The sequence below is a fragment of the Phaenicophaeus curvirostris genome, chromosome 4 (genome assembly GCF_032191515.1).
Source record: "Phaenicophaeus curvirostris isolate KB17595 chromosome 4, BPBGC_Pcur_1.0, whole genome shotgun sequence".
NCBI lineage: Eukaryota > Metazoa > Chordata > Aves > Cuculiformes > Cuculidae > Phaenicophaeus > Phaenicophaeus curvirostris.
The window spans coordinates 75,696,249-75,708,789 of NC_091395.1; the positions used below are offsets into that span (position 1 = coordinate 75,696,249).

Below are 12,541 nucleotides of genomic sequence, written 5' to 3' on the forward strand. Positions count from 1 at the left end.
CAGCCGCTTTCAAACAACACCTTTTGATGGCCGTGGGCTGTTGGAAATTGCCTATAAATGGCACAAAAAGTAAGATTGTGACTCAGATGCCGGACCTACTGAAATAAGAGCTGACTTCAGCTTCCTCCCCTGTCAATATGATGGTAGGTACAGCATCTTGGGCAGGTTGGAATAGACAGTGATTTAAATATAGGCTTAAATGAGCTGGAAACTAAGTTATGGAAGATTTGTTATCATGCTCTTGGGTTCCTCAAGAACTAGCATTCCCCTTTGCTCAACCCCTTGAAAGTAATAGGGATTATATTATTTGTACATAAAAATGATGCCATCTACATAATAAGACTCAAACTATCTGTCAGGATTGTACCATTGCCCAAGGCTTTCTGGTCTCTGTTTTCAGAGATGTGCCACGGTCATCACGATGCTTTAGGAGGTGGGAATTCTCACCTGGTCTAGTTTGCCGGAGATTGGCAATATCTTTGGTGGGTTACTGGGCTCTCGGTACTGGGGAGGGGGCGGCATGTTCTTCTCATTGTTGGTGGTCACATTCCCACAGATGTCCATCTTCACCTTCTCGCTCTTGCGTAGGTCACCATTGATGTAGAGGGAGTTAGAGACCTTCTCCGTCTTGTATGTCTTCTCCTCACCGGAGTAGCGATTGGAGATCTCTCGTGTGGAATACCCATTGCGAGAACCCTCCGTCTGCCGGCCACTGCTCTGCGTCCTGGTCCCCACGCTCTTCATGGCAAACTCCTGGTCGTTGGCGACTCCGCTGCCCACGCTCCCCATGGTGCTCTGGGAGGTGGGTTGGGATGGCCGGGGAGCAAAACCGTGGAAGTTCTCCAGGCTGGGGTAGGTCGGGTCACTAAGAACGGGCAGTGTTTCTAGCGTGGCCATGGCAGCACAGAGGTGAGGTGGAGGCACAGGTCAGTGGCACTGGGAGAAGGAAGAAAAGGAAAGGACTGTTAAAGAGGTGCCTGTTATCTACCATACCCTTTGTAGATGAGAATTTTTCAGAGAAGACCAAATCTCTGGGCTGGGTGATGCAAGGACAGAAGCTGTCATGGCTTGGTATATGGGATAGAATCATAGAATCATCAGGCTGGAAAAGACCCATTGGATCATTGATCCATTTCTATCAAATACTAAACCATGCCCCTCCTCCCTTCCCTTAAACACCTCCAGGGAAGGTGACTCAACCCCCTCCCTGGGCAGCCTCTGCCAGTGCCCCATGACCCTTTCTGTGAAAAAATTTTTCCTAACGTTCAGCCTGAACCTCCCCTGGTGGAGCTTGAGGCCATTCCCTCTCGTCCTGTCCCCTGTCCCTTGGGGGACAGAGGCCAGCTCCCTCCTCTCCACAACCTCCTTTCACGTAGTTGTAGAGGACAATGAGGTCTCCCCTCAGCCTCCTCTTCTCCAGGCTAAACACCCCCAGCTCTCTCAGCCGCTCCTCATAAGGCCTGTTCTCCAGCCCTCTCACCAGCTTCGTTGCTCTTCTCTGGACTCGCTCCAGAGCCTCAACATCCTTCAAGGAGCAGTGTCACCAGTGCTGAGTACAGAGGGAGAATCACCTCCCTGGACCTGCTGGCCACACCATTTCTGATCCAAGCCAAGATGCCATTGGCCTTCTTGGCCACCTGGGCCACTGCTGGCTCATGTTCAGTCGCTGTCAACCAACACCCCCAGGTCCCTCTCCTCCAGGCAGCTTTCCAGCCAGACTTCTCCTAGTCTGTAGCACTGCACAGGGTTGTTGTGCCCCAAGTGCAGGACCCGGCATTTGGCCTTGTTAAACCTCATGCCATTGGTCTCTGCCCAGCGGTCCAGCCTGTTCAGATCCCTTTGGAGCCTCCCTACCCTCCAGCAGATCGACACTTCCACCCTGCTTAGTATCGTCTGCAAACTTGCTAAGGGATGGAGCAGACGATGGGGCTGTCCTCCTGTCCCCCACTGCCCCTTAGAGGCACTTTCCAAAGAACAACAGCATCACCAATTCATGAGTGCCTGCTGGATACCTGGAGACTTGAGCTATGGAGCCATGAGGAGAGATGGAGACTGCCTATCTGAAGCCGCACTCAGCCCACAGTGCTTTTAGTTTTGATTTGTCAAGGGAAGACTTTGTTCTGCTAATTTAGGAATAACCTGCCTTTCAGTGACTTTGAGATCTTTGTAGGCCATGTATTTTTTTTTTTATGGGACACCAGTCACCACAAGAGGGATGTGCTGGAAATCCTCAGCGCCAGACAAGGGAATGGCAGTGGCTGCGTTGCCTCCATGCAGTCATCCCCAACCCCACTTGGCAACTGGAGGAGGAATGCACATCAGCTTTTCCTCGCTGGGTAAATTCCACAGTGACATTTGCACATTTATGTTGACTTTTTGAGGGCAGTGTGAGGTCACTGGAAAGTTTTATCCTTCCCCAAAAAATTCCAAGCCAACACAACAACAAGCAGTGGAGGAAAGTGTCATAGAATCATAGAATGGTTTGGGTTGGAAGGGACCTTAAAGCCCATCCAGTTCCAACCCCCACTGGATCAGGTTGCTCAAAGCCCCATCCAACCTGGCCTTGAACACCTCCAGGGTTGGGCCAGCCAGACTTCTCTGGGCAACCTGTGCCAGTGCCTCCCCAACCTAACAGGAAAACATTTCTTCCTAAATTCTCATCTAAATCTCCTGTAAATCTGTCCTTAGCCTGGTGAAAGCCACAGCAACGCCCCCCTGGACATCTCTAAGAGCCTACTCAGCCCCATGGCATCTCCATCGTTGGTGTTCACCAGCAGAATGTCACAACCTTTCTCTGCCCTTGGAAACCTCCTGGCTAACAGGTAGTGCTTTCCATATCAAGCAGGTTTCTACTTGAGGCCATGTCCCAAGCCCACTGGGATGTTGAGCTGGCATTCCAGCTCAGTGCCAGCAACCCAAAAGCAAGAGGGCCTCCTGGATATAGGCTCAAAACTGCTCCACAGGGCCAGACTCTGAAAATGGACCTATTCTCCTGGATTTTATTTGTTTTTTTTTTTTCCCCTTTCCTTTTCATTGGGAATCATCCAAGAAAATATTCTGAAAAAAAATGGTTATTAGCTTGTGTTTACTGTAAACCCCGGATGTGATAAACACAGCATACGGACAAGCATTACAAACATGTTATTAAGGGGATTCCAAAGTGCCAACAGATCCCTGACAATACAGCTTGGTTTGCGAAAAAAGGCCATTTTTTTCAAGAACAACAACTCTCACTTTTCGTTTCTTCTACCCAGCTCCAGTTTCACCAGGGTCATTCCTCAGCTGAACTGTGAAATCAAGTTTTGAGCACAGGGAGGTAAGGAATAACTCTGGAGGCTCCAGGTTTTCTTTTCTCCTTCCAGGTTTGGAGGAATGCGTGATTAAAAACTTCCCCGGGACTTTTCTCCTCTTTAAATCTCATAACCGCCTCCTTCCCAAGGGAACACAAACTAAAATTGGGTTTACAGGTGATTGCCAAGGAGAGAAAAAGATGCTGAGCCTGACAGTCCACGAACACTGAACTGAGAGAAGCAGAACTGGTTCATCTTTACCAGGGTTACACTCTCACGTCTGTCCTTTAGAAGGAAAGAGAAGTCAACTACAAGCACAGCTGGGCTTGGAAGAGACCTCTGGGCCACAGTAGAGGGATGAAAGTGGTTTCCCCTGCCCTGTGGTGGTGAGGAAAGGATTCACGCAGGTGGAAAATCAAAGCAGGAGTTTTGAAACTTGCCAGCCACTACCCTTTTGAGGTGTGTTATCTTTCCAGATGTTGCATCCCATCTGCAGTGGTAAGGAGGCACCAGGACCACCTCACTCTTCATCTGCAGCAGATTCTTAAGAAGATGCCAGGTCCATCCCACCTCCTGAGGAAGACCAACTCTACCCAAATTGCTTTGAAATTATGACCATCTGTCTGTCCATCACAGCAGCCACCACCTCCAAGAGCTGACAGTCATCCCTTGCTGAGCTCTACCCTTGTCACATTTCCCCAGAGCCCCATGCAGGAACACCAAGTGAAGGGACTTTCTGCAGACACAAAGGAGGAGAAGGGAACCATTCCAGAACAAACAGTGAGCTGATTTCCCTTTTCCCAGCATTACTGTGTTAATAAAAGCTGAAAAGGGTTTCTTTGCCTGCCTAGATCAATTCAAAGCAGCCTTCCTGGTAGGCATCTCCCCATTGGCACCTTACCTAGGAAGGGTGTTGTGTCAAATTGGTATGGGCAGTCTCCCCTCTAGCTGGGGAAGGTAGAATTATATGAGGTATTAGGAAGAATTTTTTTTCCTTTGAGGGTGATGAGGCCTTGGCACAGGTTGCCCATAGAAGTCATGGCTGCCCCATCACTGGAGGTGTTCAAGGCCAGGTTGGATGGGGCTTTGAGCAGCTTGATCCAGTGGGAGGTGACCCTGCCCATGGCAGGAGATTGGAACTCAATGGTCTTTAAGGTCCCTTCCAACCCAAACCATTCTGTGATTCTATGACTTCATGCAATGGTGCTGCTACCCACCATCTTCATGGTGCTTGACCTCCTTGTCCCATCCAACCATGGTGGCTCATTAGCCTTTCCCTCAACAGTCCCGCCTCGGAGACAATAATATTTTTTATGCACGATACAGAAAATCTGGGGTGAAATTTCCTTTACCCCAGCTGTGGTAGGTAAAGTCCTCGTGGCCACATCTTACCATGGTTTCCAACCATGCCTGCAGCTCCAGGTGATCCCTAGATGCTGCTGTAAATATAATAATCTGTAAAGTCATCGACTCACAGAATGGTTTGGGTTGGAAGGGACTTCAAAGATCATCCAGTTCCAACCCCCCCTGCCATGGGCAGGAACACCTCCCACTGGATCAGACTGCTCAAGGTCCCATCCAACCTGGCCTTGAACACCTCCAGGGATGGGGCAGCCATGACTTCTCGGGTCAACCTGTGCCAGGGCCTCACCACCCTCATCGTGAAGAGTTCCTTCCTCATTTCAAATCTAAATCTTCCCCCTTCCAATTTAAAGCCAGTCCCCCTTGTCCTATCACTCCTGTGTCTTCACACTTGCTTTACCCAAATGAGGTAGCGACTGCCTTCCAGTTAGAGGGAAGAAAAATCTCTTTTAGTTATGCATCTGAATGGTTAACTAAGCCTAGATTATGAAGGCCTGGCTCTGTTTCTGCCTGAGTAGGTTAATTGTTAACACTCTAGCAACAAAGGCCTTTGGGAGACATACCTAGGCACCGTGCCATGCGAGAAGGAAATCAATCACTGGTCTCGGGTAGAGGCAGCTCAAGCAAACAGCCTGAAAGCAAGGCAGTGCCTTGGCACACGCGCCATCCCAGGCATGTGTTCCCAGCAGGACGGGCACCAAAGGCATCTGAAGGTCAAAAATCCCCCCCCTAGCCAGTTGCGGTAACAGGTGTGTCCATGACCTTCAATAGTTGGGATTGTTTGTGTCTGTTTTAATAAGCGTGCAATTACCAGCACAATGAAAACATGCATTCTGTTTTGCCAGAGGGGTAAGACCTACACCTGTGCTGTGTTTAGGGTTCTGGTGGCTCTCCAGTTTGTTTGCAACCGTGCCAGAAAGCTGGTATGGCTGATGGAAAAAAGTCATCGCGTCCTGGGGTGGTGGAGCAGGCTAGAAATGGCGTTAAAAGGGTTGTAAAAAATTTACTGTGATTATTAGACTAGACATAAGGAAGAATTTCTTCACTGTGAGGGTGGTGAGGCACTGGAATGGGTTGCCCAGGGAACTTGTGGCTGCCCCATCCCCGGAAGTTTTCAAAGCCAGGTTGGATGAGGCTTGGAGCAACCTGATCCAGTGGGAGGTGTCCCTGCCCATGGCAGAGGGGTTGAAACTGGATGACCTTTAAGGACACTTCTGACCCAAACTATTCTATGATTCTTCTATAAAATTATATGGAGAGGGAAGGGAAGACCGGTAATGGGCTAGCAGTGAGAAGACACCTGTAGGGAGTGAAACCACCTGTGCCTGGTGAAACATTAACAAGTCCTAGAGAAAAAACACCACTGAAAGCCAAGAACTGCGATCTGACTAGGCCAACATATCATAGAATCATAGAATATTTTGGGTTGGAAGGGACTGTGAAGATTGTCCAGTTCCACCCCCACTGGACCAGGCTGCTCAAAGCCGCGTCCAACCTGGCCTTGAACACCTCCAGGGATGGGGCAGCCACGACTTCTCTGGGCAACCTGGGCCAGTGCCTCACTACTCTCACAGTAAAACATTTCTTCCTAAGATCTCATCTCAATCTCCCCTCTTGCAGCTCAAAATCGTTCCCCCTCATCCTGTCCCTGCCCTCCCTCATAAAGAGCCCCTCCCCAGCTTTCCTGTAGCCCCCCTTTCAGTACTGGAAGAAAGTCTTTTCTCTTCTATCAAACAGTTTCAGACACAACTTGCAGTCACATCCCTCTCCTTCTTCAGGCTGAGCAAACAGTCCTCCGCCTCTTTGTGACCCTCACATCCTCCAAAAAGACCATTCAGCTACTTCTCTGCTGCCTGTGTGTCATGGGCCATCACCAGTTGCCTTCTTATGACCCAAACCTGGCTCAGAGCACCTCCACAAAGTTTGATGCAAGAGCCAGGGACAGCAGCTCTCTCCTGGCTCCCATGTGTCGGCACCTCCTGTTCTTCTACACCCTTCTTAAGTTGCCTTGGTTTGAAGAGGGGAATAGAACGAGCTTTTCCCGTCTCTCACAGGCATTTTTTTTCCCAGCCCTCAAGTAATTCTTGTAGCTGTTTTCTGCACCTCCTCCAACTCCTTTCCCCCTCTTCTGACATCCTGACTTAGTGACTACCAGGTTTTCCTCCCCTGCTGAAATACAGCATGAAAGCACTTGAACCTGCCTGAGAAAACATGGGAATCTCAGACTTTTTCCACAACCAAAAGCCGGATAATGCCAGATGAACAACTCCTGCTTCTTCCCTACGACACAGACCTCTCTTCTGCCATTTATCCCTGCTGAAGGAAACGGGAGCTCTGAGATGGGGAGCTTTTCCCCTCACCCAGGGCCAAAAAGGAAACTCACAATGGGAGGATGGAGGATCAAGGAGTGCCAAGTTCTTGTAGCCACCTCCAGATGCCTCTTTGGCCACGGAAATGCCGTGTGTCTGCACATCAGGGAAGGGATTTTGCCCCTGTATTTGGCACTGGTGAGGCCACACCTTGAATCCTGCGCTCAGTTTTGGGCCTCTCTCTAAAGAAGGACATTGAGGGGCTGGAGCGCGTCCAGAGGAGGGGAACAGAGCTGGGAAAGGGGCTGGAGCACAGGGGTTATAGGGAGTGGATGAGGGAACTAGGGTTTTTTTAGCCTGGAGTAGAGGAGGCTGCGAGGAGACCTCATCACTCTCTACAACTCCCTGGAATGAGATTGTAGTGAGGTGAGTGTTGGTTTCTTCTCCCAAGTAACAAGGACCAAAGGAAACGGCCTCAAGTTGCGCCAGGGGAGGTTTAGATTGGATATTAGGAAAAAAATCTTTACTGAAAGGGTGGTGAAGCATTGGAAGAGGCTGCCCAGGGAAGTGGCGGAGTCACCATACCTGGAAGTGTCCAAACCATGTGTAGACATGGCACTTCAGGACATGGTTTAGTAGGCACTGTGGTGTCGGGCTGACGGTTGGACAGGATGATCTTAGAGGTCTTTTCCAGCCTTGGTGATTCCATGAGTTTACATCGTAGAATCATAGAATCATCAGGTTGGAAGAGACCTACCCATGGCTTGCAGGGTGATATTGTTAAGGAGCTACATGACACTTGAGCTCTGGGGCTGGCTTTGCACACAAAAGCAAGCGGAAAGTTGTTTTCTCTCCCCAAGGCCCTATAGTCTGAGAACCCTCTGCAGTTTTTCCCTTGCAGCCAGGCAAATCCCCTGGGAAACTGCAGGAATTGTGGCCCGTAACCAGCTTTCCATCCAGTCCTTGCTGTGGGAGAGATCTGGATCTTCTAACTCTCTCCACAGACTGATCCAACTCACAAATCTGGCAGAAAGTTAACCCAAACCAGCAGAGTTTGCTGCTGCATCGGCAGCTTCCAGCCAGTTCACTGAGGACTCAGCCAGGACCACAGGACCATGATCTGGGTAGAGGAATAGAGAGCCTGGGCAAGAGCAAACCGCACTAGAAAGGAGGTTTGGATACCTCAGCAAGGACCTGCAGCACTGGTGCTTTACAGGGACCTTTGTAGCTCTGTCCTCAAGCACTGTGTGTTTAGCTAGAAGCAAGGAAAGCATGGATTCAGAAATCAAAGCCATCCTAGGTGCCTTCTCCTAAAAGGAACATCCATATTGTTTGATAGGAATGGTTGGACTCGATGATCCAGTGGGTCTCTTCCAACCTGGTTATTCTATGATTCTATGATTCTATGATATTGCTAAAGCTGTTTCCCATCACATCCTGTTGCAGGCGTAACACCGCAGAAACCCACCCTGAAGCTCTGTGCTATGATCCCGCCTTGGGAGTCCTGCAGAAGGACGTCCAGTTCAAGAAGATGGGGACCATCCTGTCCCTCTATGACCACACCACTTCCCACAACCTCCTATCCCAGCCGCTGTGAGCACTGGGGCTCCATACAAGGACCCGCAGCAAACTCAGGATAACTGGGACCAGTAAAAAGCCATTTTTGAGATGCGAGGACTGCGTTTTGCTTTTCTCTCCTGCCAATGCAGCGGCATCAGGTCAGGGTGCCAGGATTTGGAGCAGGAAGGTCCCCGTTGCAGGAGCTACCCTTTCATGGGCTGCTGTGGGAAATACAAGCAAGCGGCTTAGAAACATTTCCTTTTCCTTTCCGCCTGCTAATGAGATAATTACAGCCTTTTGTATTCTGGGAAACTACTTTCTCATTACAGGGGCCGCATCAGCTATTTACATAATAAGCCTGAAACAAAAGAGAGGAGATGAAAAGACCCAGGCGGCTCTTGGCTCTTCCCAGAGCCCATATCACTGTGAGGGAGAGCCTGTGGGATGATGGATGGCTTTCTCCACCCCAAGGTCCCTATGCTGACATCCAGAGCAGGTGACAACACTTGGTGTGGGATGTCCCCAGCATGGGATACTCCTCGCTCTCAACTCTTAGGGTCTCTGGGGCCCCAGAAGAAACACAAAGCGCTCTCATAAACCACTTGCCATGATTCCCTTTGCCAGAGAGTTTGGGAGGGGTGGCCATGGGGTCAGGACCCTGTATGGGGACAGAGAATCATAGAATCATAGAACCACCAGGTTGGAAGAGACCCATCGGATCATCAAGTCCAACCATTCCCATCAGTCACTAAACCATGTCCCTCAGCACCATGTCCACCCATCCCTTAAACCCCTCCAGGGAAGGTGACCCAACCACCTCCCTGGGCAGCCTCTGCCAGTGCCCAATGACCCTCTCCGTGAAAATTTTTTTCCTAATGTTCAGCCTGAACCTCCCTTGGCGGAGCTTGAGGCCATTCCCTCTCGTCCTGTCCCCTGTCACTTGGGAGAAGAGCCCAGCTCCCTCCTCTCTACAACCTCCTTTCAGGGAGTTGGAGAGAGCAATGAGGTCTCCCCTCAGCCTCCTCTTCTCCAGGCTAAACACCCCCAGCTCTCTCAGCCGTTCCTCATAAGGCCTGTTCTCCAGCCCCTTCACCAGCTTCGTTGCTCTTCTCTGGACTCGCTGCACCATCCTGTCCCATCCCACATCCCATGTCCCATTTCTCTTTCCTCCCAGGTGGCCAAAGGACATTCTGGGTACCAACCCATCCCATCCCCCATCCCACATCCCAGTGCCCTCTCCTCCCAGCTGACCAAGGGACACATTTGGTACCAACCTGTCCCATCCCATGTCCCAGTTCCCTGCCCCCACAGCCAGCTAGGGGACACCGGGTACCAAACTCTCCCATACCACATCCCAGTGCCCTCTCCTCCCAGCTGACCAAGGGACACTCTGTGTACCAAATTGTCCCTGCCAGCCTGCCAACCCACCACCTCCTTTCCTCAATAAAGGCCCCATTGTTCCACCCCAACAAAGCCTGAATAGTGCAGCCTGCTCCACCTTCCCCCAGCTAATCCTCCCGCTCTGCTATCAGTTTTCCTCCTGGGTTTGTCTCTGTGGTTCAGGGACATGCTCCACCACCCCTCTCCCCGGTCCCCATCCCCCAGGAAGGGGCAGCAGAGGGGTGAAACCCCTGAAACTGAAACCTCTGCTGTGGAGTTCATGGCCTTGGCTCCTTGCCCTCCTGCCTGTCCTCCATCCCTCTCTGCTCACCGGGGGTGCTCCTGGAATGCCCCCTCCTCCTTCTCTCCTATGCCTTGGAGTGATGATGGTGAGGAGGATGAGGAACACTAGAAGCTTGTGCTGGGTCCAAGCTTGTGGCTGCTGCCCCAGAGCATCCCTCTGCAAGCACAAGGGTTAGAGAGCCCAGCAGCTACTTGGAAACCCCCTTAACGGTAGCAAAATTATCAATAAATCAACCTGGGCACTATTATTGCTCATCTAGAAGGAGCTGCTCCACCTGCCCCAAGCCCAGTTCCACCACAGCTTGTCATCTCAGGGTGTCCTCAGTTTTAATCCAGAGCATTTTCTGGATCCAGAAAAGCAGACAAAGGTGTGGAATAAAAGCTCAAGCACCTGACAGGCTGCGCCAGTCTCGAGCTGCTCCAATAAATGAAAGAAAGTAAAATTGCTTTGGAGGCTGCAGCAAGGTGGGCAAAGCCCCAGAGAAACCTTGGTGGGCGATGTGGAAATGTGATGTGGTGCTCTGTGATTTGAACGGGACCAACCCCTGGCCCGGGGGGTTTTGCAGCCTCCAACCTTGGAGGTTTTGCAGTTTCCAACCTTGGAGGTTCTGCAGTCTCCAACCTTGGAGGTTTGGCAGTCTCCATCCTTGGAGGTTTTCAAGCCCTGAATGGACCAAGTAGGATCTGGGCTCATAGCTGAGCCTACCTCAAGGGACAAGGTGGTGGCCTGGAGACCCCCAAGATCACTTCCACCATGAATTATCCTGCGATGGAGGGGGGAAGTTTTAGGAAGCCATGCTGCGGTTGTCCATTGGTGTCGCCTTGGATGGGGAAATGGGGCTGCATGGCTGACACAGTCATCCTCAGGGGCATTTTTCCTGCTTTCCCAGGCTGCGATCAGAAACCCAGGTTTGGATCCAGGTTGGTGTCCTCCAGGATGCCCCCAAGGACAGATTTTCCATTACATGGCATGTAAAAGGAAGGATTTTCCATTACACGGCATATCTGTCCCCATCATCCCAAAGAGTGCTAGCAAGACAGGATGGTTTCAAGCTTAGCCCAAACCAGCAACCCAAATCCTATGTGTCCATCAGGAAGGGTTTGGACATCATCTCATCCATGCCCACCTATCCTTCTGTTTGCACACAGAAGATGCTCAGCACCAGCTGTGGGCTGGTCATTGTCTCCCAGTGCAGTCATGGTGACAACCACTGCCCAGAAAATGCTTTGGTTGCACAAGGAAAACTCCTTGGATTCATTTGGCATGGGGAACCGATGGTCTGATGGAACAGCCTTGGTGCTGGTTGTGGAGCTGCTGGTCTGGGATGCTCTACACCACAGGCTGGACCACTTGAAGTCACCCCAGCCCTCTGTGCCTCAGTTTCCCCTTATTCCGGGCCTCCCTACTCAGCAAAGTGGCTGGAGATGAGCTGCTGCTGGTTGTCCCCATGGTGCTGCCTGATGTAGATTATCACAGCAGGGGGGACAGAGAAGCTCACGGCTCACCATAAAGTGCTGGCCGAGTGCCTGCTGTCCCCTGGAAGTCACCCAGAGGGGAGCTACCTACCTTGCCTGGCACCCCAGCATCTGCCTGAGCATCCTTGTCTGACCCCAGATCTTGGGGCATCCCAATGTTATTCCCTGGCACAAACGTACTCCTTGGCCCTGAGCACCTCACGATGGGAGCAGGAGGACCTCCCTTGTCACCAGTTTCCCCCACCCAACCCAGTTTAGACCCCTGCCCTGAGCGTTGCCAGGGTAAGCCTGCTCCTGCCCCTTGGGGTGAGCCACCATCTCCAGAGAGGAGCCAAACAGGGGTCTCCACGACCCCTGCCTGGGTCTGCTGTCCCCAGACCTTGCCCAACCCTCTGTCCCTGCAGGAAGGACAACGAGGGGACGCCCCACCAGCTCCCAGCCACCACCCACACTGCTGACCTGGCTGTGATTTATTATTAACTTACCCTGAGGAATTTCAAGGGCGCGGAGCCAGCCTGGGACATGCTCGCTCCTCCCCAAAGACCGCGTTCCAAGTGAGCCCCTTGGTGGCTTGTCCCCACCTCTGGGATTAGCGCCGCTAACCAGGGGGGTGCCCCAAACCCCACTGGGGTGCAAAGTCCTGTTGCTGGCGGACGCCAGCGTGATCCAGGGTGAGTTTATAGGAAGGGAAAATAGCAGCTCTCCCCACTCTGAGCAACCCACCTCCCTGCACCCCATCTCTGCTCCAACACCCTGGTGCCACCACAGCCCAGTGGGTATGTTCCATCCTGAAAAAACACCTGCGGTGGGGTCCCACCAGCTCAGCCCCACAATGATCCACTGAAAACCTTTCATTCCCCT

At 51.5% G+C, this 12,541-nt stretch overlaps 1 protein-coding gene across 3 annotated transcripts in view; it reads right to left on the reverse strand.

Annotated features, from left to right (window-relative positions):
* The window catches only part of LZTS3 (leucine zipper tumor suppressor family member 3), a 58,578-nt gene that overhangs the window by 14,117 nt on the left and 31,920 nt on the right, over positions 1-12,541 (reverse strand). For all 3 annotated transcript variants that reach the window (XM_069856638.1, XM_069856639.1, XM_069856636.1), the window contains exon 2: positions 448-936. In XM_069856638.1, the coding sequence (XP_069712739.1) occupies positions 448-897 (450 nt within the window). In that variant the 5' untranslated portion in view covers positions 898-936. The remainder of the gene's footprint in view (positions 1-447; positions 937-12,541) is intronic.